Here is a 27739-nt window from a genome sequence, read left to right as displayed (position 1 = left end):
AAAGAAATCAAATTATAACACTCAGCAATATTTTCTAATATTCCCTTTCTCCATTCCTCTGGTTCTCAAAATCTCTCACTTCCCATGGTTTACCAAGGTCTCTCTCAGAGCCTTATTCTCAATTCCTATTCCATGAAGCAGCATAAACTATGGCTCTCCCCCTTTATACACTAAACTCAACATGAAAGCATCCTTCAAATTCTTGACTATGTAATCTCTCCTTTGTGGATCCTTCCAGGCCTCCCTCCGTAGTAGGAGAATGTGTTCCCTCATGCAATCCCATATTGTAGCACGTGCCTCACTGTACTCTAATTATCTCTTCATGTGACTGTTTCTACCACTAGAGAAGGGGCTTCCTGAGGGCAAGTACTATGTCCAATGTATCTCTGTGTTTCCAGTTCCTAGTAGAGAGCCTGACATTCACAAATATGTATATTGAACTGTTTGTATCCAATGGGTACTTATTAATTAGGATTTTTAAAGGAATCCAATTCAAATTTGCCTAAGCAAAAAGAGAAATTATTGGCTCAGGCAACTGAAAGGGCCCAGAGTTATAGCTTCAGGCAGGGAGGTATCCAGGTGCTCAAATAGTATTGTAGGAAATCTGTGTCTCTACATCTTCTCTTTCCTCTGTTGGTTTCATTCTCAGGCAGATGCTCTCTTTGTGGTAGGTAAAATGGGCTCTAGAAGTTCCAGATATATGTCTTGTTGGATTAACAACCCCAACTGAAAGAAAAAGCCTTTTCTTCAGTAGGTGGAGCAAAAGTCCCCAGGTATGGCTTCGAAGGTATGGCTTGAGCTACCTGCCCCCTCATAAACCTTTGTGGCCAGGAGAATGAAATATGCTGTTTCCTCAAGCTTGGGCCACATGACCCACTTTTGGACCTGGGAGGCTGTGGTTAGATCTACCCAAACCCTAGAGTCTGGAAATAAAGGAGAAGGCAGGGGGAGTAGTTCTCCAAAGGAAGAGCTAGGAGTTATTACCAGAAGGTGGAATGGATGATGGATAGACAAATAAATACACAGACATCCACCACTGATACAGGGTCAGGGGGATGGGAGTCCAGAGAGTTCTGGAGCCCTGTCCAGGCCCGTCCTCTCCTTCTGAGGTGCCTACAGTCGTCCTGGAGGAAGCGCGAGGAAGTACTTTGCAGGAATGTCCCCTCCTGAAATCCCAGCTAGCTATAGACGTTAGTCTTTTTTTGGGACAGGCCTCCAGAGATAATACAATAATTTTTGTTTCCTTGTACCTAGAAAGTTAGAACATAATTTTCTAAGGGACCTGAGGAAGTGCAATTGTGTTCTAAATAGAAACATTTGTATCTCTTAAGGATAAGCTGAGTACTTAAGGCTCTACATTAAAAAAAGAAAATGTTAGGGGACCGGCCCAGGGGCATAGTGGTTAAGTTCCCGCAATCCGCTTCAGTGGTCCGGGGTTCGCATGTTCCGACCCCAGGCGCAGACCTAGCACTGCCTGTCAAGCCACACTGTGGCGACATCCCACATAAAATAGAGGAAGATTGCCACAGCTGTTAGCTCAGCAACAATCTTCCTCAAGCAGAAGGAGGAAGATTGGCAACAGATGTGTTAGCTCAGGGCCAATCTTCCCCTCACATGAGAGCGCGCATGCTTGCACACACACACACACACACACACACACACACACACACACACACAAATTAGACTCAGAAACACAGTCTGGGTTTCAGACTTCTTAGTTCTGCCACCTTCTCTTTCTTAGGATGTTATTTAATCTCTCGGAATCTTGATTTCCTCATCTGTAAAATGAGGATAATGATAGTCTCCATTTCATGGTATTTTTTGTGAGGATGAATGAGTTACTCCTCAGCACAGTGCTGGTCCCCAGGAAGAACTCACCGAATGCAGCATCGCCCTCTCCAGGTGCAGACAACGGACTCAGCCTTGGACTAGAGAAGCACATGCTTCTCAGCCAGGAGAGAGGACTATTTTTCTCCTTGCAGGCACACACCTTAGCTAGATTTCCTTCATCTGCAGGCCACAGCAATCCCTTACATTCATGGAGCGCTTGACATTTTCCCACTGTTTTTGCATTTTCTGTGGTGTTACAATAGCTATCATGTATTAAGCATCTAGCTCCAACACTGTTGTAAATAGTTTCCACGTGTTAGTTCATTTAATCTTCACAGAAACTTTATGATGGAAAACTATTATAATTCACGTTTTGTCCATGAGGAAACTAAGGCACAGAATAGATGAGTAACTTAGTCAACATTGCATTGGTGATAAGAAACAGGGAAGCCGTGCAATCAGAACCCATGTTCCTAATCTCTGCTGCCTTGTCCTGTCAAATAGTGAAGCTTGTATCGTCAAAGGCATTATAAGGATGTGCAAACTGCGTATTTATTGGCTCAGATAACTGAAAGAGGCCCAAAAGGTAACTTGCCTAAGATCGTGTAGCTAGTTGGTGAAAGATTTCAACTGAAATTGGACAAACAGAACACACACCATGGTTTAGCACAGATCAGTGTCCCCAGAACAGCGTCTTCCCTTCTCTAAAACATGCAGCTTGAGCTCCATTCATTCATGTGGCCAAGGCAAACTTCCTATCTTAGTCTGTCCATTACAACTGTCTTTCTTCCTTCCTTTCTTTCTTCTCTATTATTTACAAATTGTTATAATTTCCATGTTTTTATAATTTCTCTGTTATGACTTAGGATTCATGTACTAGCCATATATTATTCATTTATCTGTTTGTTGGAGGAGGGAATGGAGTTTTCCAGATGTGAATGTCTCCTCCGCTGTGTACTGTTTGTGTATGCAGACAGAGTGAGGTGTCTACTGTAAGAATACCTCCTGTTAGAGCATTTTCCTTTTTGTAAGATGCGTTCAGTAAGATCTGATTTATGTGATGTGATTAATTTTGAAATGAACAAGTTCTTTACAATATTTTAAATTAAGAAAATTATGCCAAGGAACCTCATTTCCCTTGATCTGGAAAGCCAACATTTTGAGGGGGCTTGGGGATTTATATACATCCCTAAGCTTCTCTAAATGTAATCAACTAACACGTAGTCATCGAGTGTCCTGGCATTCAGGGCTCTGGGAGTGGACAGGCCCATTTATGCCCTGGTCTCAGAAGGCAGGGGCCTTACAGTCCAGTTGGTGAGACAGTAAATATGCCCAGGGAAATATGCTCAAGTGCTGCAGTCTTTGTAGTGGTTTCAGAGCACAGAGGGAACCCAGTGTAGTCAGGATTTATGACTGCCTGGGTTCAGATCCTGCCTCTATCATTTAATAGTTATGTAATGTCAGGCAAAGTTACTTAATCCCTCTGGACTCAGTTTTTCTCACTGTAAAATGGGGCTAATAATAGTATCTATTACAAGTGATTTTTGTGAGGACTAAAATGAAATAAATTAATATGTATAAAGTAGTTAGAACAGTTATTTGGCACACAGCAAGCATTTCGTAAGTCCTAGCTATTGCTTTTATTTTCACATTCCTGTGGTCTGGGAATATCCAAAATATTTCACAGAAGAGGCAAATCTGGGTTGGACCTTGTCTACCTTTATCAATAACACCTTTCAAGGTCTGACATTGTCTCAAACACATATTAGGCACACAGTGGAGTCACAGAAGTTGACCCTCAGATGTTGAGTAGGGCATTGCCCAGCAATCCTGCAGCGGCTCCATCAGTGTACCGACAAGTCATTGACACTACTTCCCCTTCCTCCTACCTACATTAACTTGTAATGCCTATTCCTTTTTGTGGATTCCACCTCCTCCAATCCATATCGCCCAAAGGAGGCCTCACCGTGGCTTCTTTAGTCAGCACAGCACACCTAATCCTGACGTCCAGCTGGCCGCAGGATTCCCGGTTCCGGGAGCCTGCTGCATCCCTAACTGGAATCCTAAATTACGCAGACATGTCAGGGGCACTTGGGGTTAGCTGTGCCCTGCCGCTGATCTGGGACCTGCTGATTCACTGTAACCTCTTGGTCACGGAGCGTCTGTGTGTTGTGAGGGAAGCAGCTTACAGGCTCTGGGAGAATGGATTTCTCAGTGCCTCCAGGCGGGGGAATAAGACCTCTCATGGCCAGTTTTTTATTTCCATCTCCAGGTTTTGACTAGGAGAATCAACTATATTTCATGAACCACAGCAGGAAGGGGGATGGGATTCAGAGAGGCCCTCCCCCTCCCTTGGGCATTCTCACCACAAAGGGCATGCCCACCTGCTATTCCCTCTTTATTCACCTCATACAACCTGTGGGCGTGGGCTGGTCATCACGTCAGAGTATTTCAGCCTTGGATCCTCCTGTCCCAGAGGTGCAAGGTGGCCGGGCAGTTAAGGATAATGACAACGAAAACAACTGACATTTCTTGAGGACTCCTACGTGCTGAAGCACTGAACCACTGCATCTCGTTTAACCTTCACGCATGGCTCCTTTTACGGACAGGGCAGTTGAGATTCCCAGAGGTTAAGCACCAGCTCCAGGCCACAACATGGAAGAGCAGCAGAGTGGGAACCTGACCGAGGCAGGCTTGCTCCAGCACCTGCAGGAGTCTGTGTGACATTCCACTCCTGCATGCAGCCCAAGGATTAGTGCATCTGGTGTGTTTAGGCTTACTCAGGGCACAAAACACAGGGGCTCGTGGGTGCCTCTGGTACTGAAGGTTTGTTCTGCCATGTGAAGGGAAATAGAGGCAGGGACCCAGCTCGGTGGCTGCAGTGAGGCTTCACGTGAAGCAGTTTTCAGGACACCAGCCCCAGGTTTGGCTCCTCTTTCTGCCGGCTTCTTCCCACTCAGAGCGGCTGACTTCTCTTGCATATGGCTTCTGCTTCCTCACAGCTTCTCCTCGAGCCCAGGTTCATTGCGTTCTCCCTGGTTGTCTTGCTGCTGGACTGCCTGAAAGGATGTGATCTACTACTCTCCAGGCTTGGGTGTCCCTACTGGGTACCTACAGATCACCCATAGGCTCCTGGCACCCGTGGAAGACTGCCTGAGTCAAGTGTTGGCCCTGGGCTCAGTCGGCTGTGGGCAGGGCAGCAGGCTGGCAGGGACCAAGTGTGAAGGGGGTCTGTGCATGGAGGGCATCAATAGGAGCATGCCCAGTGCCAAAGACCATGCAGGCTGGCCTTCAAGGGAGCCAGTGTCTCCTTCTGGTTAACTGCAAAGGCTTCAGAGAAAGACAAACCTGAGACTAGGTCTGGACTCAGCCTTTTATTAGCTGTGTGAATGTGGGGAAATTATTCCATCTTTCCAGTGCTCAGTTTCCCCTTCTGTTAAATGGGTGCAACAATAACACCTATCTCAATTTTTAGAATTAAATGAAATAACGTCTAGAGAGCACTTAGCACAGAGTACATGAATGATAATCATGATACTTCCATCATTGCTATTGTTAATAAAAGTGAACTCACAACTCGGACTGAATAGAGTTACTGAGGTTTCCTTGTAGACACAATAGCATAGCAGTGAATATCAAGGTTCTGAAGGCAGCATCCCTTTGTTTAAATCCTGCTTCTCCATGTACTGGCCAGGTCAATTGGGAAATTTACCTAAACTCACATTTCTACAATGAAAACAATGTGTAACTCAGAGAGTTAATGTGAGAGTTAAAAAAGAAAAAAGGGATAGGAAGGAAGGAGGGAGGAATCTGTGCAAAGTACTTAGCAAGAGCCTGGCACATCACTGGTCACTGTCGCTGTGATTATTATTGACCTTATAGAGCCTCTAAACATCACAGATGAGATGCAGGAAGTAGTAGGTTGAGATTTGATAATGAACTTTGTTTTCAACAATTCAAGTTCATTGTTGAGAGTAACAGAAAGAGCCGAGTCTGTTTTCATTTCAACCCACTTCACCATATTAGTGCTTAGGATTAAAGTACAATTACTTTTTAAAAAGAGCAAGAAAGAGGAGAAAAAAGATGTACTTTTCCAAACCCGTACACAGGAAACCAAAGTTAAGGGATATTCTGATTCTCAGAGGGTGGCTGCAGAAGAAGCCAGAGAGAGGAAGGCACCTGATTTACTGTCCCCCAGTCCCTGTCTGCCACCAGTCTCCACCAGCAGCACAGGGGGATGATCAATTCTGGCTATTGGACTGAGCTTTGAGAGCTAGAAACAGGTTTAGGCTGACAGTCAAAATAATGACTGTTACTAAAACTGCTGAGAGCTTTGTCACTGCTGAGAGTGTATAAAATCCCTCATTTTGGTATCATATTAGAGAGCCCGAGATGTTTATACATAATATGACAGCCATCAAGCCATTTCCATCTGAGGAATCGGATACTAATCCTTAAGGAGAAAATCTAGATGTTTTTCAAAGGCATGTTAGCAAGTGACGGAATAGCAAAACCAAAGAAATCTCACTTTTTGGTCTGATGGGGTGGTGAATTTTGTGCGACTTTTCTTTCCCGTCTTCACGTGGTCCTGCCTGCCTCAGAACAGGTTGCTGGATGCTCCTTGTCCTCTGACTGCCCATTGTGCTGGCAGTCCCTGCCTTCAGAAGAAGAATGAAGCAACCCAAGGGGGTCTGTAGCAGCCGTAGCTGCCACGTTACTGTTGTCACTGTGTCGGGCACCGTACTCAGCACTTACCATGCATTCGCCATTAAACCCTGAAGCGATTCTGTGAAAGGGGTTACAGTGCTGCTATTTCACAAGCAAGGAAGCTGAGACTTCAAAGGTGATATTAACATGTCCCAAGTCCACACAGCTGGGCAGTGGCAAAGCTGGAAATCACATCCAGGTGTGTGTGTGTGTGTGTGTGTGTGTGTATACAAATCTTGTGATCCCGATACCAGGATGAACTGCTTTCTTTGCTCAACAAACATTTAAGTGTTTAATGAACAAGTGCCCCAGGGTTCGTTTCAAGCAATGCTCCATGTAGCAGATGCTATAGGTCCCCTGCCTGTACTCTTGGCCCACCCAAACTATACCCGCCGCATCAGTGGACATTTCCCATGTAACCTGAGAGCTTCCTGCTGCTTTCATTCTCTGGGCTTTCTCTGACTACAGGAGAGTGTCAGCCCACCTGCAAGGCAGGCCAGACGTGCTAGGGACTTAATGTCAATAGGAGCAACTTTCAGTCAGTGAGAGGCTGACATTAGTGGATAAATAGCCCAGATTCTTCAACCCTTGGAGGGGACACTTCTGATGTGCAGGTGTGTTCTAATAGAGTCCCTCAGAGGTTCCCAAGCAGAATTGAATCCCAATTATTACCCAAAGCAATAATCTTCTAATAAACACTTCCTTTAATGGCTTCCCATCGTGTCTTAGGTAGGCCAAATAGGCATTTTCCTTGGACAAGCCACTCGATAGAGAAATTATGGATTGTCTACTGTTAAACAAAAATTATAGACAGTAGTACAGGTAGGATCTGGCTACTGCTCTCCAAGATTTTACAAACAGGCATACACAATGAAGACTTGGCCGTGGTTGAGCATGTAGCAATTGGGAGGTAACTGCAAAAATCCAGGAGAGAAATGATGGTGGCTCGGTTCAGGTCAGTGGCAGTGGGGTGTTGAGAAGTAGTCAAATTCTGGATGCATTTTGAAAGCAATTCTAAGAGGTTTTGCTAACAGGCCAGGTGTAGGTTCTGAGAGAGAGAAAAGTCACAGATACTACCAAATTTTTCCCCCTCTGAGCAATTGGAAGCAATTGGAGTTGTCCTTAACTTAGATGAGAAGACTAGAGAAAGAGGGCAGGTACTAGGAGTTGAGTTTTTGACCTGTATGTTTGAGATGCCTATTAGTCATCCAAGTGCGGATGGAGCTGGAATGCAAGCTGGAGCTCAAGGGAGAGGCCAGGGATGAAGATATAAATTTGGGAGTGAAAGGCATGTAGACTGCAGAGTAGATGAGATCACGGAGGGAGTCTCTGATTTCTAGCGAAGTATAATCTAGGAGACGAGACAGACATTATTGAGTCACACAAATAAATCGTCCTAGACCGTGGTGAATGCTGGGAAAGGAAACTGCAGTGAGTATCCTTTGGGGGACCCAAATGTGCAGGGAACCCCACCCTAAAGAGATTAGAAAGAGAAGGGAATTCTATATAAAGAAAGAATATGGCTATGTACTTAGAAAACAAGTAGAAGCATAGGGTAATAGTGAGAAATGAGTCTTGAACAGAAAGTGGGATCCAATCATAGAGGGCATTGACTGACAAGAGGAAGAGTTTGGACTTATCCTGTGAGCAGTGGGGAGCCATTGAAGTGGGTGATTGACATGATTGGAGCTGTCCCACAGGGCAAGGTGCTCTTGAGGTTGAAGGGGCAAGAGAGAGGAGGCTGTAAGACCAGTCAGGAGGCTTAGCAGGAGGAAGGAGAGAAAGAGAGAACAGGAAGACATTTAAAGAGAAACGCCACTTGACAACAGCTACCAGAATGTTAAATGTTCCTAACATTTGATCGATATTACCACGTTGAGGAGAAGACTGGAGAAGAGATATATATAGGAGGGGCAAGATGTACACAGAAGAGTGATCGTTGAAACACTGTTTGTAACAGAAAAAGCTGAGAAACAAAATAAAGGTCCCTCAATAAAAGACTGATTAAATAAATGGTGATACATCCACACAATGGAATGCTCTTCAGTGATTAAAAGGGATGATGTATATCTGACTTCACTGGCAGGAAGGGAACACACAATTTATTGTCGAGTAAGAAAGAAAGGCTGTGAAATAGCATTTATTGTTTAACTGCACTTATAAAAATGGTACCTTTAAAATTTCTTTCATGTGTATATGTCTAGGGAGACCTTTGAAATTTTGTTCATCAACATGTCCATGATGATTTTCTCTAGATGATAGGATTTGGTGGTGTGTTGTTTGTTTTTGGAGGGGGCAATTTCTCTTTGTATCTTTCTGGATGGCATGAATTTTCTACCATAAGCTTGTAATAGTTTAAATAAAAGATAATACAGATTTTCTAAAGGAAGTCAAACAGACAGTTTCTGAGTTCTTGCAGACTGGGGCAAACATGGCCCCAGGTCTACAGTGTGAGCAGGTGTGAATGTGGGTCAGCTGACCTCTCCCATAGGTCTTTGAGCTCTTCCCTGAGGGAACGTTGGTCTGGAGCATGGAGAGGGATGCCTGAGGTAGCATGCTCAGATGGCCTGGTGACCTTCTCCCTTCTTCTAGGGTCTTCTTGAGAGCTATCAACAAGTTTGCAGAAACCATGAACCAGAAGTTCCTGGAACACACGAACTTTGAGTTCCAGGTGAGTATGAGGCACCAGAGGTGCGCTTGGGGCGCCTGGCAGGGCCGCTTGGGCATCTTGGGCTGGTTGCTCCATCAGACACATCCCGGAGCACATGCAAGGCATGCCATTGTCTCTGGAGGTTTCCACAGAGGGGTGTGGGCGGGAAGTGCTCAGGGTTTGGAACTGGGCCCTTGATTAAAGAGTCATTAGCTGAGCAGCATATGCAAATGTGACTGTATAATGTATCTTGTGCTAAAGAGGAGACGCATTCATTCATCATCAGAGTGGATGCCACCTTTTCTTACTTTTTTATTCATTGGAGCCTAGAAAAAAGCAAACCCACATAGACACTGAAAAATAAAGCTCACTAGCACATCTCTGTGACTTCCTGATTCCTTCAGAAGTCACTTTTAGTGCTCAGACAGAACCTGGGGCCTCTGCGAGATTCGGAGACCTCAAAGCATGTCCCTGGGGCAAACAGTGAGACATCTGCTCGAGGCCCAGGCAAGAAGAACTAACTCTTCACAGCCTCACGGAAAAACCCAGATTGCTACCTCTGGCTGGAGATGTGAGAAGGCCCCCACTCCAGAGAAGTCCCAGACCCCCACATCTCTTGCAGTGCAAGCCTGGGGAGTAACCAGTGACCTGGGGCGACAGTGTTTTCTGCCTCCTCATCTGAGGAGTTCGGCTCCAAGCTGGGCTGACAGGAACTGACACACTGAGCAACCTCAGGCAAGGCCTGGACGGCATCCGTGCCTCAGTTGGCTCAGCTGTAAGATGCTCACCTGCTCATTCTACTTCATTGGGTTTTCCTAGGACTGGAATGTGCCAAAGGGCTTGCTGGGAGAACTCACCTGTAAGCTCCCACCACTTTCTGTTTGAACACTTCCTCCTCCAAGAGCCTCCCCTGACTGACTGCTCCCTGAGGGGCCCCCACCGCTCCCATGGTCACATATCACCACTGAGCCCGTTGTGGTCTCTTCAGAGCACTAAACATTATTTGAAATCGTCTTTCTTATTTGTCTATATGCACGTTTTCTCTCTTTCCTCTGGTAGAGTGTAATCTTTATGAGTGCAAAGACCTTGTACTCACAGAGACTCTGTGCTCTGTGCCTGGCACGTAGTAGGTCTCCTTGGGGAGGTGATGCCTGAGCTGAGGCCTCTGAGAACAACCCTGCTGGAGAGGACCAGCCTATAAGTATGTAATGAACATTATCTTTGCACAAGATTCTCTCGCACTACCTTGCATTCAAATCAGGCAGCTGAGCTATAGTGACAATAAAAAGAGGAGCTGCCGTTTTCTGATGGCTCACGCCTGCAGATCTTGTGAAACACACTTTGTGAGTGTTATCTTTCTAGTCCTTACAAGTGCCCTACACGTTAGTTACTATTACTATTATCTTTTCAGCTGCAAGGCTGCAGGAACTAAGACCCTGAGGTGATGGGTAGATAGCCTGCAGTCATACAGCATCTCAGGGCAGAGTTGGGACTAGAGCTCAGTGTGGCCGACACTGAAGCCCGCAGATCACCATGGCCACAGGGTAGTAGATGTGGAGTCTCCCCACTGTGTTGAGTTGACTGCCCGGCACGGTCAGGGTGAGAGTTATAAATCCTAGACGTGGGAACAAAACATGTCACTTTGGCTGTTTGAATCAGACATGTTTGATCCCCTTCCAAGTGTGGTCCAGATGTCTGCAGGCTCTGGTTAAAAGTGTGTTCAGGGAAGTTAATAAGGCCGTTGCTTTTCTGGAGGGGCAGCTTAGAACAACACACCTAGGGGCCAGCGGCAGGGCAGTGTTTTGGCCGTAAAACTGCCAGCTGGTTTGTTCATCTCTTTCCATGGGCATTGGCAAACACAACCTCAGACCGGCTGTCCTGACTCTGGCTCTCTTCCATGGTCTTAGTGGGGTGCTTTCCAAGAGAAGCTCAGCATCAGTCCTTCATGCCATTCTTTTAGATTTTATCCTGTTTTCCTCCAGGAAAATCTGTATCTGAGAGATGACCAGAGAAGTGGGGGTTTCATACGTGGAAAGTATGAGCTTATGAGCTGTGTGACTTGAGTCAGATTACTTAACCTCCCTGTGCCTCATAGCTTCAATGTCAAATTATGACACTAACAGTGCTACCTCATCGGATTGTTGAGAGGATTAAATGGATTAATTAATGTAAAGCAGTCAGAACAGTGCCAGGAACATGGTAGCTATTTAATGAATGTTAGCTCATTATAATTATAATAATTGTTATCCTTTGGATGATGATGATGATAGTCCTAAATGTGTCAGGTCTGGGAACTCATATGTCAGTCCTCGGTAACCAGGACAGTAGAGAGGCCTCTTCCTGGTCACCATGACATTGCCTAGGGCTGTCACACCCACAAGGTTTTGTAAAACAGGAAAGTGGCCAACATTACAGAATGAAATGTTTCTTTTTCTAATGAGACTTCCATAGATATTTATTGAAAAGTTCTCCAGAACAGGATCATTTTTCAACCTTATCTTTGTTCTCCCACCTTCTCCTCACCCCGTGTGAGAATGGATTTGTTCTCTGTACCCTGCCTGGAACACGCCTTGTTTCCTTCTCACAGTTTCATTAATTATGCATTTATTATCAACGGGAACAGCATCCATCACTAAGCGTGGCCGGCCTTGGCAGCCGCTGTCCAGAGGAGGGGCAGGTGCAATGAGATTATCCTTAATATCTTTTCTGGAACTGTGGTTTTATGATTCAAAGGGCAGAAAGCAAGCGATCTGTGGGTGCCACTCTGTAGATGATAAGACCTGCGAATTACAGAAATGATGTTTTTTGCTTGGGGCTAAAATAATTTGCATTCCCAGGCCCTATTCAGGATGCTGGACCCTGGCACTCACATCCATTTGCGTGGTTGCAGAAGACCAAGAGGGGATTTCTAGTTCAACTCAGCAAGTTTTTTTGTTTAAGAGCAATTCCCAGGGGGCCAGGCTATTGCAATATACTTTAAGGAATTTGGAAGCAGAGTGGAACACTGCCCTGCCCTCAAGGATCTTGGAGTCTTGATAGCAGGCCGTAAATCCATCTTCTAGCATCCAAGCTTTTGAAAAGGGTGACTAACCTTATTAGTCTCCCTACTTAGGGCACTTTGCTCCTCATGGTAACTTTGTTAGGTTGAGATGTACCCATTTTACTGGTGAATAAACTGAGCTTCAGAGAAGTGGCTGACTATTCTGTTAAAGGTCATCTAACCGCTAAGTGGGGCTGCCAGGGTTCCACCCCAGACCTGTCCACAAAGCCCGAGCTCTTTCTACTCTTCTGCACTGTCTCTTAGAAGTGAGATCTGGGGGAGAGCTCCATGTAGCTCCAGAAATGCTGTCTGCCCCTGTCAGCTCTTGCTGGCCCTGGGACAGAGAGCTCTACGATGACTGGCTGTAGGATTAGACTCTTATGTTGGACACTCTGCTTGACCCAGGAATCAGCGGTTACACGTGGGATGTGCTCTTTGGCTCCAGGAAAATTGTTTCTGTCTTCGGCAGCTCTCTGATTGCCGCAAAGATCATTCTCTTTTCTTGGGAAGCTCTAATTGGTTCTGCGTTTGGTAGTTCCAGCCTCGGCCTTGAGGCATTTCTGGATCAGCTTCTGGGCACCAGATCACCTTGGGATCATTTTCGAACCTGTATTGGAGACTCTGTGAAACGAAAAGCTTCTAGAATATCCTCAGCCATTAGTGGAGGAATGAGGGAAGGCTTAGTCCTTATAAGGGGAAATGTAACAGTGATGGCAAAAAAGGCAAGAGAGGGAGCACCACACAGAGGGAGCACTCGCTGAAGCCTGAAGAGGCCCATGCCCTGCCGTAGGGAGGCTCAGGCTCACAGTGGGATGGCTCTGCCAGGCAGAAAGATGGTCACATGCTCGGGAATGGCTGCTTCAGCCTGAGGTCCCCAGACAACCTCTGGCCTAATGTTCCTAACTTGGGTCCATAACTGGAAGCTTCTGCTCCCGGAATCAACGGCACCCCCAGAATGGCCACGGCAGCTGTGACTGCAGCTCAGCGGAGGGCACACTGACTGCATTTCAGCAGCAGCATGTGCAGGTGCTTTTTTTTTTCTTTTTAATTGGAATGTGGGGTAAATAATAATTCAGGGCCATTGAGAAAGAATCTTAGAGGATCAAAAATCCTTGATGTCTCTGCTGTAAAGACTGCAAACATCAGATGAAACTGTGGAAACCCTAACCAACAACAAAGGCTGAAGGAAACTGAGAAAGGAGAAGAAAAGCGATTGTAACAGAGGAGTAGAGTGGTACAGAATACAAGTTCTGGAGAGAAATACACTTGGGTTCAAATGCCAGCTTTGCCATTTTGTAGCTGTGTGACCTTGGGCAACTTATTTAACCTCTCTGGCCTCAGTTTCCTGATCTTGAAAATGGGGAGCATAAGAATACAAATCTCATCGTTTCTGGGAAGGATTTAACAAGAATGCGTGCGGAGTGCTGGGCTCATTGATGAACTCGTGCCACAAACATTTCTTGAGCACATGCTGAGGTAGACACGACACTAGACACTGGACACACAACAGCGAATACAAAGGTGAGGTCTTGCCTGCATGATGCTTACGTCCAATAGGAAAGAGAGAAAATAAATCAGTTCTGCTTAAAATAGCTCATAAATCCTGTGAACAGGTGCAGGGAGGGTGAATAATGGGCGGATCCACCTATATCATGGCGAGTTGGGACGGCTTCTCCAGGAAGTAATTTTTGAACGGATAAATTTAAATTTTGAACTGGTAAAACCGAGTAGGAGTTTACTAGGCAGCGATTTCCTCATTTAGTCCTGACAACCAGCCCATTTAGATATGATTAGTCTCATTTTCCAGGTGAGGAAACTGAGACTCAGAGAGATAGCGTGACTTGCCTGGTAATGGGATTGGCATCCTGGAAGGCAACCTGACAGTGTCTGTGGAAACAAAGACAACAGACAAACACCGCAGAATCTGCACGGACCCTGTGTCTGAGCAATTCCACCCCCAGGAGCGTATGCTCCATTATCGTCTCTCATGCATAAAGATGTGTAAATGATGATGTCCATTACAGCAGTGTTGCTAGAGAAAAAAAAAAAAAAAACTTGGAGTCAAGCTAAATGTCTATAAATAGGGAATTGGTTAAAATTAAAGTACATCCTTATAGCAGAATACCAGGCAGCAATAGAAGAGAATTGGAGCAGATCTGTAAGTGCTGATACGGAAACACCTGCAAGATATATGGATGAGAGAAAAAAGCAAAGTACAGCAGACTATTAAAAAAAGATGTCTATGCATATATTTGTTTATACATAAAAAAATTTTTTGGAAGGATATCCAGGAAATTGTTATAACTTTCTTCTGAGAAATTAGACTAGGATCCAAACTGGATAGAAAACAGCTTTTTCTTGTTTAATCTTTCTTACCATTCAATTTTTTTTACCATGTGTGTATTGCTTTTATAATTTTGGGGGGAGTTAATTATAAATAACTATATTCTGATTACGCTCACTAGCATTTGGGTGGTCATTTAGTTTATCTGGATCTCACTGTTTACATCTGTGAAATGAGGGAGTTGGATCAGATGACGCTTAAATTTATTCCAGCTCTCACCTTCTGTTCCTATGATTTCAAAATATTAAATTCCCAGTCAGAAATCACCTCACTTCTTCCCCAGGGAAAAGGGACCCAGGTGTTTCGCTAACGCCCCTCTGGCTTCTCTGAGCCAGCTGAGCTGGGCACGTAGTAGAATGCCACCAGGCAGCTTGAGGCAGGGAGAAAAGAAAAATCTGGGACCTTTTGAAACAACTGGAAAATTTCTCTAACAATACAGCAATCAAAAAATAAATATTTTCTGGGGCCCAGCTGTGTTCAAGCCATTGTGCTGAATATGACATTAAGGATACAAATAAATGGAAGACGGGACCCTCGGTACTTGTGGAGCTTACAGCTGGAGAGACGGGACGTGCAAATACTCCACAACCAGTGCCCCCACCCACACCACCGCTCCATTGACTGAGCTCCTGGCACGTGCCACGCCTGTGGTGGAGGCCCTCATGCTCATATTTCATCCAGCACTTATAACAATCCTTTATGGTGGTCACCATTATTTTTCCCTTTTACAGGTAAGGAAAGTGAGGCTCAAAAGGTCAAGTAACTAGCCAAAGATGATGCAGCTAGTAAGAGCTAGAACTGGTATCCACACCCTGGTCTGTGAGACGCGGGGGCCTGTGCTCTTGACCACTGGATGATCCTGTCACAGGAAGTGAGTGGAGCACAAGGCCAGGTGTGGGCCAGTGGACGAAAATCTGTGGTCGCACATACTAAGTGCTACCCAAAGGAGGAAGGGATTGAGCAGAGCTGCTGTGCTCTACCATCTGGGAAGGCTTCATGAAGGAGGTGGGTCTTGAACTGGGCTTTGATGAAAGAATAGGACTTAGATGTTGCAGATGTGAGAACCACTGAGCAAAGCTAAGGAGGCCAAGGTGCTTGCGTTGTATCTGTGGAGTCTGAGCAGACCAGCCTCCCTGGAATAGGCAGTTCATTGAGGGAGAAAACTCTAGAAATTGAATGAGGCCTGAAAAGCCAGGTTAGTGCATTTGGTCTTGGCTCTTCAGGAGCAAGAGTCAAAGAAGGTTTGGGGCGGAGGCACTGAGTGCCCACCTGTGTCTAGTTGTGGCCACTGCTCACCTCTCAGGGCATTGCACAGAGTCACTGACCATGACAACATTCTCTCAGTTCCAAAAGTCAGTTCTGCAGAGCCCCATGGGCAGAACGGGCAGGGGCCGTGGGTGAGGTGCCTAGGGGCGCCATTTCTGATCCACTAGGAAAAGGAGACCCTGGGTCTATGGTCTTATGGTCACAAAGACCTTCAAGGAGGGGAACCAAAAGAAAGTCAGGTCCACTCCTAAGTATATACCCAAGAGAACTGAAAACATACATCAACACAAAAACCTGTACACAGATGTTTACAGCAGCATTATTAATAATATCCAAAAAATAGAAACAACCCAAATGTCCGTCAATGGATAAATGGATAAACAAAATGTGGTATGTCCATATAATGGCACATCATTTGGTGATAAAAAGTAGTAAAATACTCATACATGTGACAACATGGATGAACCTTAAAAACATTATGTTAAGTGAAAGGAGCCAGACACGAAAGGTCACGTATTTTATGATTTCCTTTCTACGAAATGTCAGAATAGGCAAATCCACAGAGACGGAAAGCAGATTAGTGATTGCCAGGGGCTGGGGGAGGGAGGGAGAGTGGGGAGCCATTGCTGACGGGTAGAAGGTTTCTTTTCGGGGTGATGAAAATGTTGTGAAGTTAGATAGTGGGGATGGTTTTACTGCCTTGTGAATATACTCAAAACCACTGAATTATACAGTTTAAAAAGTGAGTGATATAATATGTCAATCATATCTCAGTTTTAAAAAAAGAAAATCAGGGATGAAGTGACAGAGAAAACACTTTTCTGAAGGACTGAGTCCGGTGGAATAGAAGCCAGCAGGAGGCCCATCTAGACCTGATGTGCCTGTGTGTTCTCAAATGTGTTACGGGGACATTTTTTTTTTAAGGATTTTCTTTTTTTCCTTTTTCTCCCAAAGCCCCCCAGTACATAGTTGTATATTCTTCGTTGTGGGTCCTTCTAGTTGTGGCATGTGGGACGCTGCCTCAGCGTGGTTTGATGAGCAGTGCCATGTCCGCGCCCAGGATTCGAACCAACAAAACACTGGGCCGCCTGCAGCAGAGCGCACGAACTTAACCACTCGGCCACGGGGCCAGCCCCAATGGGGACATTTCCAGTATTACTCAGAAGTAATCGTAGTTCCACTTACTTTGTCATATATCTATTTCCTATTGTACCCTGATTACTCTTAGGACATCCCCTAAAATCAGGAACTTCTCACCTTAAAAATAGCCCTTTCCATGTCCTGTGGCTGGGTTTTCCCTTTCCCGGCTTGTTGTTTACTATCCTGGTTTTAAATAGGAATGAATGTGAGCTCTGGGCTTAAGTAGACCGAAGCAGCACATTTTCAGAAACTGCAGCCTGCATGCCACAGAGGAAAGACGGTCTGAAAGGTTGGTCTGTGAGGCCTGACCTGTACCGGGCGTTTGGAAGGGCTGGGTTACCACAGAGACGAAGGGCTGTGGAAGCCTTTGAGGACTTTGAGGAAGGGAGTGACAGGATCCGACTTATTTTAAAAAGATCTTTATTTTAAAAAGACATTTTAAAAAGGCAGTGACGCTGTGGTCTGTGTGGAGAGTTGACTTCACGGGGGCTACACGGCAGGAGGTCGCCTCCCTGCACCCCAGGAGCGGCTTGGTCTTTCAGTTCCGGGAAGATAAAATTTCAAGGAAACTTTATATTTATACATATATTTCCTTTATATAGAGAGAGGAAAGCGTACTCCCTCAGCAGAATGTGAGCTACACAAGGGCAGGGACTACTGTCTGTGCAACCACGGCCCACCCCACACTGTGACAGTGCCTGGCACACAGAAGATGTTCAATAAACATGTGTTAATGCATCCTCAGCCCAAGACAGATCTTGGAGTGTGGAAAGAGCCCTGTCCATCATTCAGAAGGCCTGAGTTCAAGTCCCAGCTCTGCTGTGTAGATAACAAGTTGAGTGACCTTCAGCACAGTACTTAGCCCCTCCAAGCCTCAGTCTCCTCATCTGGAAAATGGGACTAATAAGACTTGTTAGATTTTGAGAGATGAAAAGAAGAATGTGTGGGAAAGTGCCTGATATCACCCTGGGATAGAAATGGAGCGCTTACTTTGCTTCTTTCTGAAACAGGAACCACATGCCCATTTGAACGTATTCTGGGCAGCAGTAATGACATTATTAAGGGTAGAGCTGACTTTTACTTAGTCTTGGCCATCTGAACCTCTGATGAACATCTTTGAGTTCAGGATGAAGGTCTCAATGGCGGGTGATTTCTCTAGCCAGAGTTACCCCTCCTCTTGCCATTCAGTGTTGAGAGAGGGCTGCAAGTCCTTGGGCTTTGTCTAGCAAAGCTGTCCCCCACCTGCTCCTTGCAGGGCCATGGCATCTTGTAATAATTGCCCTTGAGCACCCAAGAAGCCAGGTTATACTATTTGCTTTGGTACCAACGGAATCACTGGAATAATGAAAAGAGCAGTAAGGCTAACAAGTGCGTCAGAGCTCTTACTGACATTCATGCCCTTTAAACACATCATCTCCATCTTTACTGCAGCCCTCTGCAGTGGGTAGAGAGGGTACCCCTTTTGGAGAAGTTTCACTGAGGCTCAACGATGCCTTCGTCTGGGTCTCCATCTCTCAGGTTCTGTATCCAATATCATTATGGCCACCACTGCAGCTAATCTTTTGGGGCACTTGCCACACGCTGAACCCTTTGCCAACTTTGTTTCACCATGAGCCAGTGGAGTGGGTCCTAGTGTTAGTACTTGGATTTAGCACCAACAGATCATGTAATGTTAAAATTATGACAAGCCTACATATAAACGGGGCCCTCAGTGGTTCCTGAACTTAAATGAGCATCAGAATCACTTGGAGTGTTGTGAACACACAGATTTCTGGAGTCTAATTCAGTATTTGGGTGGGGCCAGAGAATTTGCATTTCTAACAAGTTCCCAGGTGAGGCTGATGCTGCTGGTCTGGGGCCACATTTTAAAACCATCGAGGTAAGGGGAAGGAGAAGGCAAAATATTCTAAGACAGAATGGGTTGCAGGCTGGTCCTCTGAACTGTCGGGTGAATTAGGGAGGATTTCCAGAGAGGCTGAGAATCCCTGAAATACTTCTCTCTCATCACCCTCTAATTCTAGGGCAGAGGAACCAGCTCGCCAGGGCACCCAGCTGAGGCGAGTTATTTGTCTTTCAAAAGACAAAACAAAGCAAAAGAGAACCAAAAAAAAGCAGCCCTGAAATCTTCCTCCTTGCCCAGTCCTGTGGTCAGGGAGGGGACATGGTCAGCGCCTAGAGAAATCCACCCATTGTCCTGCCTTTGGCCGGGATGTTAATTTCAGAGTCAGTGCCAGTTAGAAAATTGCAGTGCACAGAATTAAACTGGTTCTGCCTCTATCTTCTGCCATCTTCATAAATTACTCACGTTACCCAGTATTTAATATGCCTTCCCACTTCAGACCCTCTCCATGACTGTTCTCTATTCTTTCATTTACAGCTGTGGAACAACTATTTTCATCTGGCGGTGGCTTTTATCACTCAGGATTCTCTGCAGCTGGAGCAGTTCTCACACGCCAAATACAACAAAATTCTGAATAAGTAGGTTGCATGTTCGGGTTTCCTGAAGGAGGGTTCATTCTCTGAGGTGGTACCTGAGCAGACATGTTTTGTTCCTCCTAGGTATGGGGACATGAGACGGCTCATTGGCTTCTCCATCCGTGATATGTGGTACAAGCTTGGTGAGTAGGCACATGCATCCAGACAGACGCATCTGCACATGCCAAGCTCCTTCTTGAAGACCATCTGTTGGAGGGCCACGGGGGTTTTAGCAGTGGGAGCTTGAAATAACAGTTTACCACTGTGCGTGCCCCAGGTCCTTAATAAATGCCTGATGAGAGAGGGTGCCCACCCCCAACTCCCACCCCCCGAAAAACTATGGATCTGCTTCTGCTTGATGCCCCTGAGGGGTTAAGAAGTCAAATTGGAATTTACAAGAAGGAGGAAGGGCCGGACTGCTGTGGGAACTCACGTCCTCACACGCATGCTTCCTGCTGATTGGTGGGGCTTTCTGCATCCTGCTTCTCATGTGATGTTGTGATCCACAAAAGACCCTCCAGTCTCATGGGGGAGCATCAGTTCTAGGAAGGATGAGGGTCTTTTGTGACATGATTTAAGCTGGAAGGTGACCCCAGAAGTTACAGGAATCATGTGTGAGCTGAGTGGTACCCATGGGAGGAAGGAAGGGAAGATGGAATCAGGAAGATATTTATTGAGTCTGAGTTAAGGAGATCTTATTTAATCTTCACATCACCTCCTGCAAGATGGAAAATTTCCCCCTCCTTTGCATTGATCAGGAAACTCAGAGAGGGAAGTAACTTCCTTGAGATCAAACAGCTGTAAGTCTCAGAGCTTGATTTTGACTCCACAAGGATAGAGAACACATACCTTGCCCAAGGCCTGAATCCTGCTCCATAAATATGTGCTGAAAGGATGAATGGATGGATGGATTAATGAAGAGCAATGAGTAATGAAGTATTTTCACCTCCAGTTTGTACATCCTCCTCGACTCTTTGCTACCTAATTGCTCTGCCTGGGCTTGGATGTTGACCCTCTTCAGAGGAGGCACTTGCGAGGACTTGCCCATCTCTTGGATTCAACCTAAATTACCTCTCCAGACTTTGCTTCTTGCTTTCCCAGATCTCTGTGTCTTTCAGTCCCCATCTGTTTTCCTGCACAGCAGTTTCTTGCCCTTTCCAGCACGGTCCATTCATTGCAGGGGAGCACAGTGGAGAGACTATCAGTCTGGGTTCTGTGCTTGCTGGCAGCGTTGGACTCGGACTAAGAGCACGTACTGGTGATGAGAGGGCTGTGGATTGGCTCACAAAATCAGAGGGAAAGCTGGGAACCAAGCCTGGAACAGACTGCCATGTCCCTGCCTTGGGCCTTGCCCTGCCGTTTATAAGCTATGAGGTCCAAAGCAAGGGAACTGAGCGACACTGGGCCTAAGCTGGGGAAATAGCACCTTCTTCCAGGGTATTTACGAGGATCATAAGAGCAAAACCTGGGAGAGTGAAGCCCGGGGGGCCACACCCATGTCAGAGTTTTTATTATTGTTTTCATCCTTGCACCATCACAACGGAACCTAATTTTCCTGTTCTGGCTCCTTGATCATCAAAGCCGGGGCTGTATCACTAGGGCCTGAAGGGGAGGGCCCAGGCAGGTGATGCAAATGAACGAAGGGGCTGGGGCATGTTAAACCCACAGAAAGCCATTAAGCAGGGCACTGTCAACTTTTGGGGTTGGATAACGCTTTGTTGTAGGGGCTGCCTGTGAGTTGTAAGATATTAGGCAGTATCCCTGAACTCTACCCACCAGTGGCCAACAGCATCCTCCCTAGTTGTAACAAACAAAAAAATCTCTAGACATTGCCAAATGTCCCTGGGAGGAAGGAGTGCAAAACTACCCCTATCTGAAAACCACTATCGTAAAGAAATACCATCTCTGCCTGTTTTTCTAGAAAAGCAAGCCTTTCTCAGTCTGTTTTTTGTTTCTCCACTTTGGATAAGGACAGGAATATAAGAAATATTTTATGTTTCCTTTACTACTACTCTGTAATAAAAAAAATAAAAAAGCATAGTGCAAGTGGAGGCCCACCTGTAGCCAGCACCTGGCCTCAGGGCCAGGCATGTGGGAGAAGGAGCTGGGCCTGGAACAAAGTGAAGCAGATGTGCCCCCGGCTAAAAGGGGCAGTGGAGGTCCTGCCCTGGTTGATTGCTGTCCTATTAGAATGCAAGGCCTACATTGTCACATCTTCCAGTCTTTCAAAAGAAGCCAGGAAACAGAATTTTTAAATGCATTTTCTAGTTTATGAATATTGATGATAACTAACTGAAAGTTTTGAAAACATTGAATATGCCCAATGAAACCTGGGACCCAATTCAGTTCGCATATGAGTTTGCATTCTTTGCTTTACAATAGCAAAGACTAGATAAAGCGGTGGTGGGCTTCCTTTCCCAGATCTACACCCCAGGCGTTGCCGTTGCCAGAACTGCGAAACAGGGACCTGTGCTTGTTTGTCTCCAGTACTTCCACACCGCTTGCTCTTTTATGAACGTCCTTCATTTCCGTTGTTTTGCACACAGAAGATTTTATTGAGATATAGACTATGTTTTGGCAGGCTTTCCTGTGCTCCTAATTATGCTGATGAGTGAAAAGATGTTGCTAAATATTCCACCTGCTTAGAATCACAGAACATCAGAGCTGGAAGGGCCCGTTAGAGATCATATTGTCCAGCATCTTTGAAACATTTATTTTTAGCTGAGGACCAATAAAAACAATCTCATGCTCCATAGATAAATTAGAGGAAAGCCGAGCTATTCTAATTGAAGTGGGGTGGGAGGCCCAGGGTCCATTATAACGGCCTGCTCCTGAGCTCCCCATGTAGACCTCTGAGGATTTTCTGGGGAGAAATCCTGAAGCACTTTGGAGAACAGTTTGAAGCTACAGGTCTGATCCAATTCACCATTTTACCAGTGAGGAAACTGAGGTACAGAGAGGTGAAGAGGTGTGTACAGGTTGTATAATGGTTTACAGGCTAATTCAGGACAAACGCCTTGGCCTGAGTGTTTGTCCTGAAGCATCACAGACTCCTTGCTCTTTACAAATACCAGTAGGATAAATGAATGCAATTAAAAGATATACTTGTCAAGGTTTGGGGGTTGCAAGAAAGAGACGCTGACTATGGCTGCCTTAATCCAAGAAGCCACTTATTGGAAGGGCATGGAGAACCAGGCTACAAAGGACAGTCCAGAGCCACCCTAGGATCCGGGGCTGGTGGTGCGAGTTTGCATTCAGGATGTTCCATTCCTGCATCACTCTGCTAAAGATCCAGTCTCCAGGGGAGACTGTTCCATTGGCCTTCCTTAGATGACCTCTCCAGGGATACTCCCTGCAAGCCACTACCCATCGAGGGAGGCAGTTTCCCAAAGTAAAATCCAAGGTGATATTACCAGAAGAAGGCCTTATGGAGAGGTCAGACAAAGCCACAGATGTCCGCTGCAGGAAACGAGGTAAAGGAGACTTTTGCAAAGATGGCCACCCCTCTCACCTTTTGGCCTAGCTCCTGAGAAAGAGGAAAGTATATCAGCATGAAGGGGTTTTCTTGTCGCTCATTAGTTACATGGCTGCCTTCTCCTTGCCTGTCTCCTTCAGGAATAAGAAAACAGAAACAGAATGAATGGATGGTTTCCCATCCCTACTCCACCCTGTGTTCTACCAGATGCTGGTATTAGCATGCTTTCTCCTAACATGCTAATGAGGTTAACCTGCTAATCCAAACCAAGATCAAGTACTGTGTACACTAGGGACTGATGTAGTTAGAACACTGCACTGGGTAATGGTAGGTTTTCAAGTGCAATTCATGGAATATCCAAGACAGAGTGAAACCTAGAGGCTGTCTGTGGCACACGTGGCTGAGTTGCCACACAATAGCCATTCTTTCCATCTTCCTGGCTAACTGAACCATGATTTTTTTTTCATGCTCACAGTTTACTAAGTTAACAATGTCTTGTAGCAGGTGATGGCCATGTGGCCTAGCTCTGTCTGATGAGAATCAGCAGAAACAAACCTGTTTGGGCTCCAGGAAAACATCTTTTCCCAATTAAAACAAGAGGGAGGGGGACAAATTCAATGAGCACCACACAATTTTTGCCCATTGTCTTTCCCCTCTTCTTTTCTGGAAAACAAAAAGACGCCTGGAGGTGCATTAGCCACCTTGGAGTCATGAAGATAAAAGTCACATACTAAGAATAGAGGAGCAGCTCTGGACTGTCTTTTGACTTCTTATTAAAGAAGAAAACTAAAGCAGAGGTTAGCCGTGGTAATCAGATTTCTGTTACATCCCTGATACATCATCTAGTTCAAGCCCCCAATTTTGTAGATGAGGTCACTGAGGCCCAGAGAGCATAAGGACGTTCCCAAGGTCAACAACAAATCAATGACCCAGCTGAGGCAAAAGAGCCTGACTCCTGACCTCAAGTCCAATGTTCTTACTAATAATTTTTTTCACAATATGCAAATTATGTTCACAGGGTGTGAAATAGCCAACTGTTTTTCAAAGGCAAGTGATAATGAATAGATCATAATGCATGTTAAGTTTTAAAATTTTGTTTTAATGCCCAAGGTAATCAGGGCATCATCACCATGATCATCCGTATCACTGTCTCCTTCTTCTCATCAGGAAAGACTTGAGCAGCCCTGTGATTATAAGATAGCTAATTGCAAAGCTAATCTCAGGATTGAAGACTGTCTAACATTCTTCAGGGAAAAGTCTAGATGTGTGTGTGCTTTTGTGAGAAAGGGTATGTGCAGGGAGGTCTTAATGGGGAGAAGGACCACATGTGGTTACCGGGACTCAGCCCCTGAAGTGTTAATACCATTTGTGTTTTTGGATCCTGGGACAATGTCAAATGTAATGTTCTTCTCCTGGTAGTGTAGTATCATAACATTTGATTTCTGTTTGGAGTGAAGCAATGCACATTTTGCTAAAATGACTTTACACTTAACCATCTCACATTCACTTGGGTTAACAGTCTTTGTGGGAAGGAAAGACAAATTCCAGTGGCTGTCATCGTGGCCTCTCAAGTGGGGAGGTCACTCCTGGAGGAGATGTGAGAGCAACTGAGCCATTACTTTTTAAGCATCTATAAAGTGCCCAGCTCAGTACTAAGCTCCAGAGAAGGGTGAGAGAGTTTGGGAAGTGTAAGGCATGATTCTTGTCCTGCCAGGAAGAGCTACCATCTAGTTGGAAGAGTAGAACAAACTGCAAGTTTAAAGAACAAGTTAAGTGCATGTTCTTTACCATGAAATGTGTGGTGGAGACTCAGGAGTTCAGGCATATGGGAGATAAGTAAGGACAATAAAGACAGCTCCATCGGGGGAAACAGCTCTTGAATTAGACCCCAAAGGGTGGCCTATGTCTGGACTGAAAGAAAGAAGGAGAAAGGGCAAGTATTCCAGGGGAGCAATCAGCCTAAGCAAGCATGGCTCCTTAGAGTTGGAGAGAAGCTGCTGGGAAGAAATAGGAAATGGGATTAGAGAGGCATCCATCCTTCCATTCATTTAACAACAAATATCGAGCCCTGTGGCAGGCGGAATAATAGCTCCCCAAAGATGTCCATGTCCTAATCCCCAGAACCTGTATGTATATGTATTACTTTACTGGGGAAAAGGGACTCTTCAGGCGTGATTAAGTTAAGGATTTTGAAGCGGGTAAGAGTATCCCGGACTATCCAGGTGGACCCAGTGCAATTACAGGGTCCTTATAAGTGAAAAAAGGAGTCAGGGGAGTCAGAGAGAGATTTGGAGAAGCTATGATGATGGCTTTGAAGATGGAGGAAGGAGCATGAGCCAAGGGTGGCTTCTAGAAGCTGGAAAAGGGAAAGAAACGGTTTCTTCCTTAGACCCTCCAGAAAGAACTCAGCCCTGCTCACACCTTGATTTTAGCCCAGTGAGACCCAGACTTCTGACCTCCAGAAGTATGAGGCGATACATTTGTTTGTGTTAAGCCACCAAGTTCGTGGTGATTTATAACAGCAGCAACGGGAAACTAAAGCAAGTACCCTATAAAAGCCAGGTACCACGCCGGGGCTGGGGCTACCACTGAAAACAGGGGAGAGAGTCAGCCCTGACCTCATGGACTCGTGACCATTGCATTGAATAGCCACAGACTAATTGAAGAGCTATTTACTTATGGTTGCAAAAGGGAAATGGGTGTACAGCAGAAGCTTAGATCACCCAGAGAATCTGTAAAGGACCCCTGCCTAGTGAGTGAGCCGAAGACCGCCTTGTGGGGAAGAGTGGGGATCCTGAGCTCCAGAGCAGTGCACGCCTGTGGAACCAGAATGCAAGCCGCCTGCTAAATTTAAACACTCTAGTGTCCACATTTTTTTAAAAGTAAAAAGAAACAGATTAATGTTAACAATATATTTTATTTAACCCCATATTCCAAAGTGTTATCATTTTAACATGTAATCAATACAAAACATTACTGAGAGAAGCAACATTTTTTTTTGTTTTCTAGAACTCATGCTTTGAAATCTAGTGGATTTTTTACACTTACAACACATCTGCATTTGGACTGGCCATACTTCAAGCGTTTAAAAGACCCATGTGGCCAGTAGCTTCCGTATTTGGATAGAATGACATTAGAGAATGAGCAGAATTCACTTGCAGGGGTGTGTGGGAATGGGGTCAGGGAGACGGAGGGTGGGCAGGGGAGGGCTGTGAGCAGGCCCGACGAGGAGGGAGAAGGGTGTCCCAGGGAGTGGGAGGCAGGCCAACAGAGGAAGGCAGGCAGGGGAGAGGGGGAGATATGATATGCAGAGGGAGCATCAGACCAAACCGGCTTGCAGAGCTCCATCCCAAGAGCAACAGAAGGCATGGAAGGTTTCTGTGGATCAACATGATCAGCTTGGAGTTTTTCAAACATTTTTGAGGGCAGATTATACATATTTAGAAGAGATAGAGAAGGGCTTAGAGAGTCATGAATGTCAGCCATGGGAGAGAAGATGAATCCATCTGACCCTCTCCCCATGCCAGCTCTTTAGAGGTAAACAGATAAACTGACAGCCTGAAAAATTCCATGAAATACTCCAGAGGGCTCCATGAGGTTGGACCACGTGCTTTCATGTTGCTTTTTCCAGAACCCAGGCTAGGCGGAGCTTACAGTACTCATCATCTTCATCATCACACTCAGCATCAACACATACTGAGCCCTTCTAAGGAGCCAGGCACCATGTGCAGCCTTTTGTTTACATGAAGTCTTTTAAGCTTCTCAATAATTCTGCCAGGCAGGGATTATTATGTTTTCCATTTTACAGATGAGAGAACAGGCACCACAAAGCCACACGCCCATGGAGTGGCAGTGGTGGGACCTGACCCAGGTTGTTGGGCTGAGATTCTGCAGGGCCTGGAGGACAGCTGGGGCTGGGTATGTTCTGAGTGAGGAGGAGAGAACTGCCTCACTGTCTCAGAGCAGGGCCAGGAGGGAGTTCTTCCAAGCCTCAGACAGAGGAGCAGAGATCGGTGTTCTTTCTTCCCCTTTTGAACTGAATGAGTGATCTTTTCTGATCAGCGAGCTTTATTTCAGAGTCCCCAGGAGGCTTGCAGGACTCTGAAATCCAAGGGCTCATAACTCACCCTCATCCCTGTTCATTTCAGAGTCTGTGCCAGCCTTTAGAGAGATATACTCTTGGCCAGAGTGCCCCTCTGCCTCACATCAGCCTCGTGAAGTCAGTGACCTGCCCAACTTCATTCTCAGCTGAGTTCAACGATTGCCTCCTTCCTCCCACTTTCCCTCCCTCCCTTCCTTCACTCTTTTTCTCTTTTTTGCCTGGTCATCATCTTAGTGCCCTTAGACCCTTCACATTCAATCTTACAGTCTCCTCCTGAGAGATGTGATGGGTGAGGCCATTGTACAGATTAGAAACTGAGGCTGGAGAGCACACACCTAAGCTCTTCTCTGTGATCTCACTGCCACCAGATCCGTTCCCAAAGCCCGTGTAATTCAGCATCTGGATTTATCTGCTGACTTATTGGCACTTTAAAAGCCTTTTCTAATTGGTATCTGTTCCCAGTGAGATTCAGCTTCCAATATATAAAAAAGACCCTCTCACCAATCACCTTCCTTGCCTGTTTTCGAATACAGCAGCTGGTGTGTCTCTTGAATGAAGATTTTTTCTCCAAATGAGTTTGCATTCAATTAGCTACAAATATGTTCTGTGTGTGTGTGTGTGTGTGTGTATGCATCTATGTGTATAAAAATACACATATGCACACATTTGGATTACTTGAACACAAAATCCAAAGTGTTGAAATTCCATTT

The 27739-nt window shown here is 45.6% G+C and overlaps 1 protein-coding gene across 1 annotated transcript in view; it reads left to right on the top strand.

The window, feature by feature from the left end:
- Nucleotides 1–27739, top strand: part of DOCK2 (dedicator of cytokinesis 2) — a 406061-nt gene that overhangs the window by 317515 nt on the left and 60807 nt on the right. Inside the window, exons 30-32 of the mRNA XM_014850884.3 lie at nt 9130–9208; nt 19355–19455; nt 19537–19595. Of these exons, the coding sequence (XP_014706370.1) occupies nt 9130–9208; nt 19355–19455; nt 19537–19595 (239 nt within the window). The remainder of the gene's footprint in view (nt 1–9129; nt 9209–19354; nt 19456–19536; nt 19596–27739) is intronic.

This window comes from Equus asinus, chromosome 9 (genome assembly GCF_041296235.1).
Source record: "Equus asinus isolate D_3611 breed Donkey chromosome 9, EquAss-T2T_v2, whole genome shotgun sequence".
In the NCBI taxonomy this organism is placed as follows: Eukaryota; Metazoa; Chordata; class Mammalia; order Perissodactyla; family Equidae; genus Equus; species Equus asinus.
Note: the sequence above shows the minus strand (reverse complement) of the source record. Positions and strands in the feature narration are given on the sequence as shown.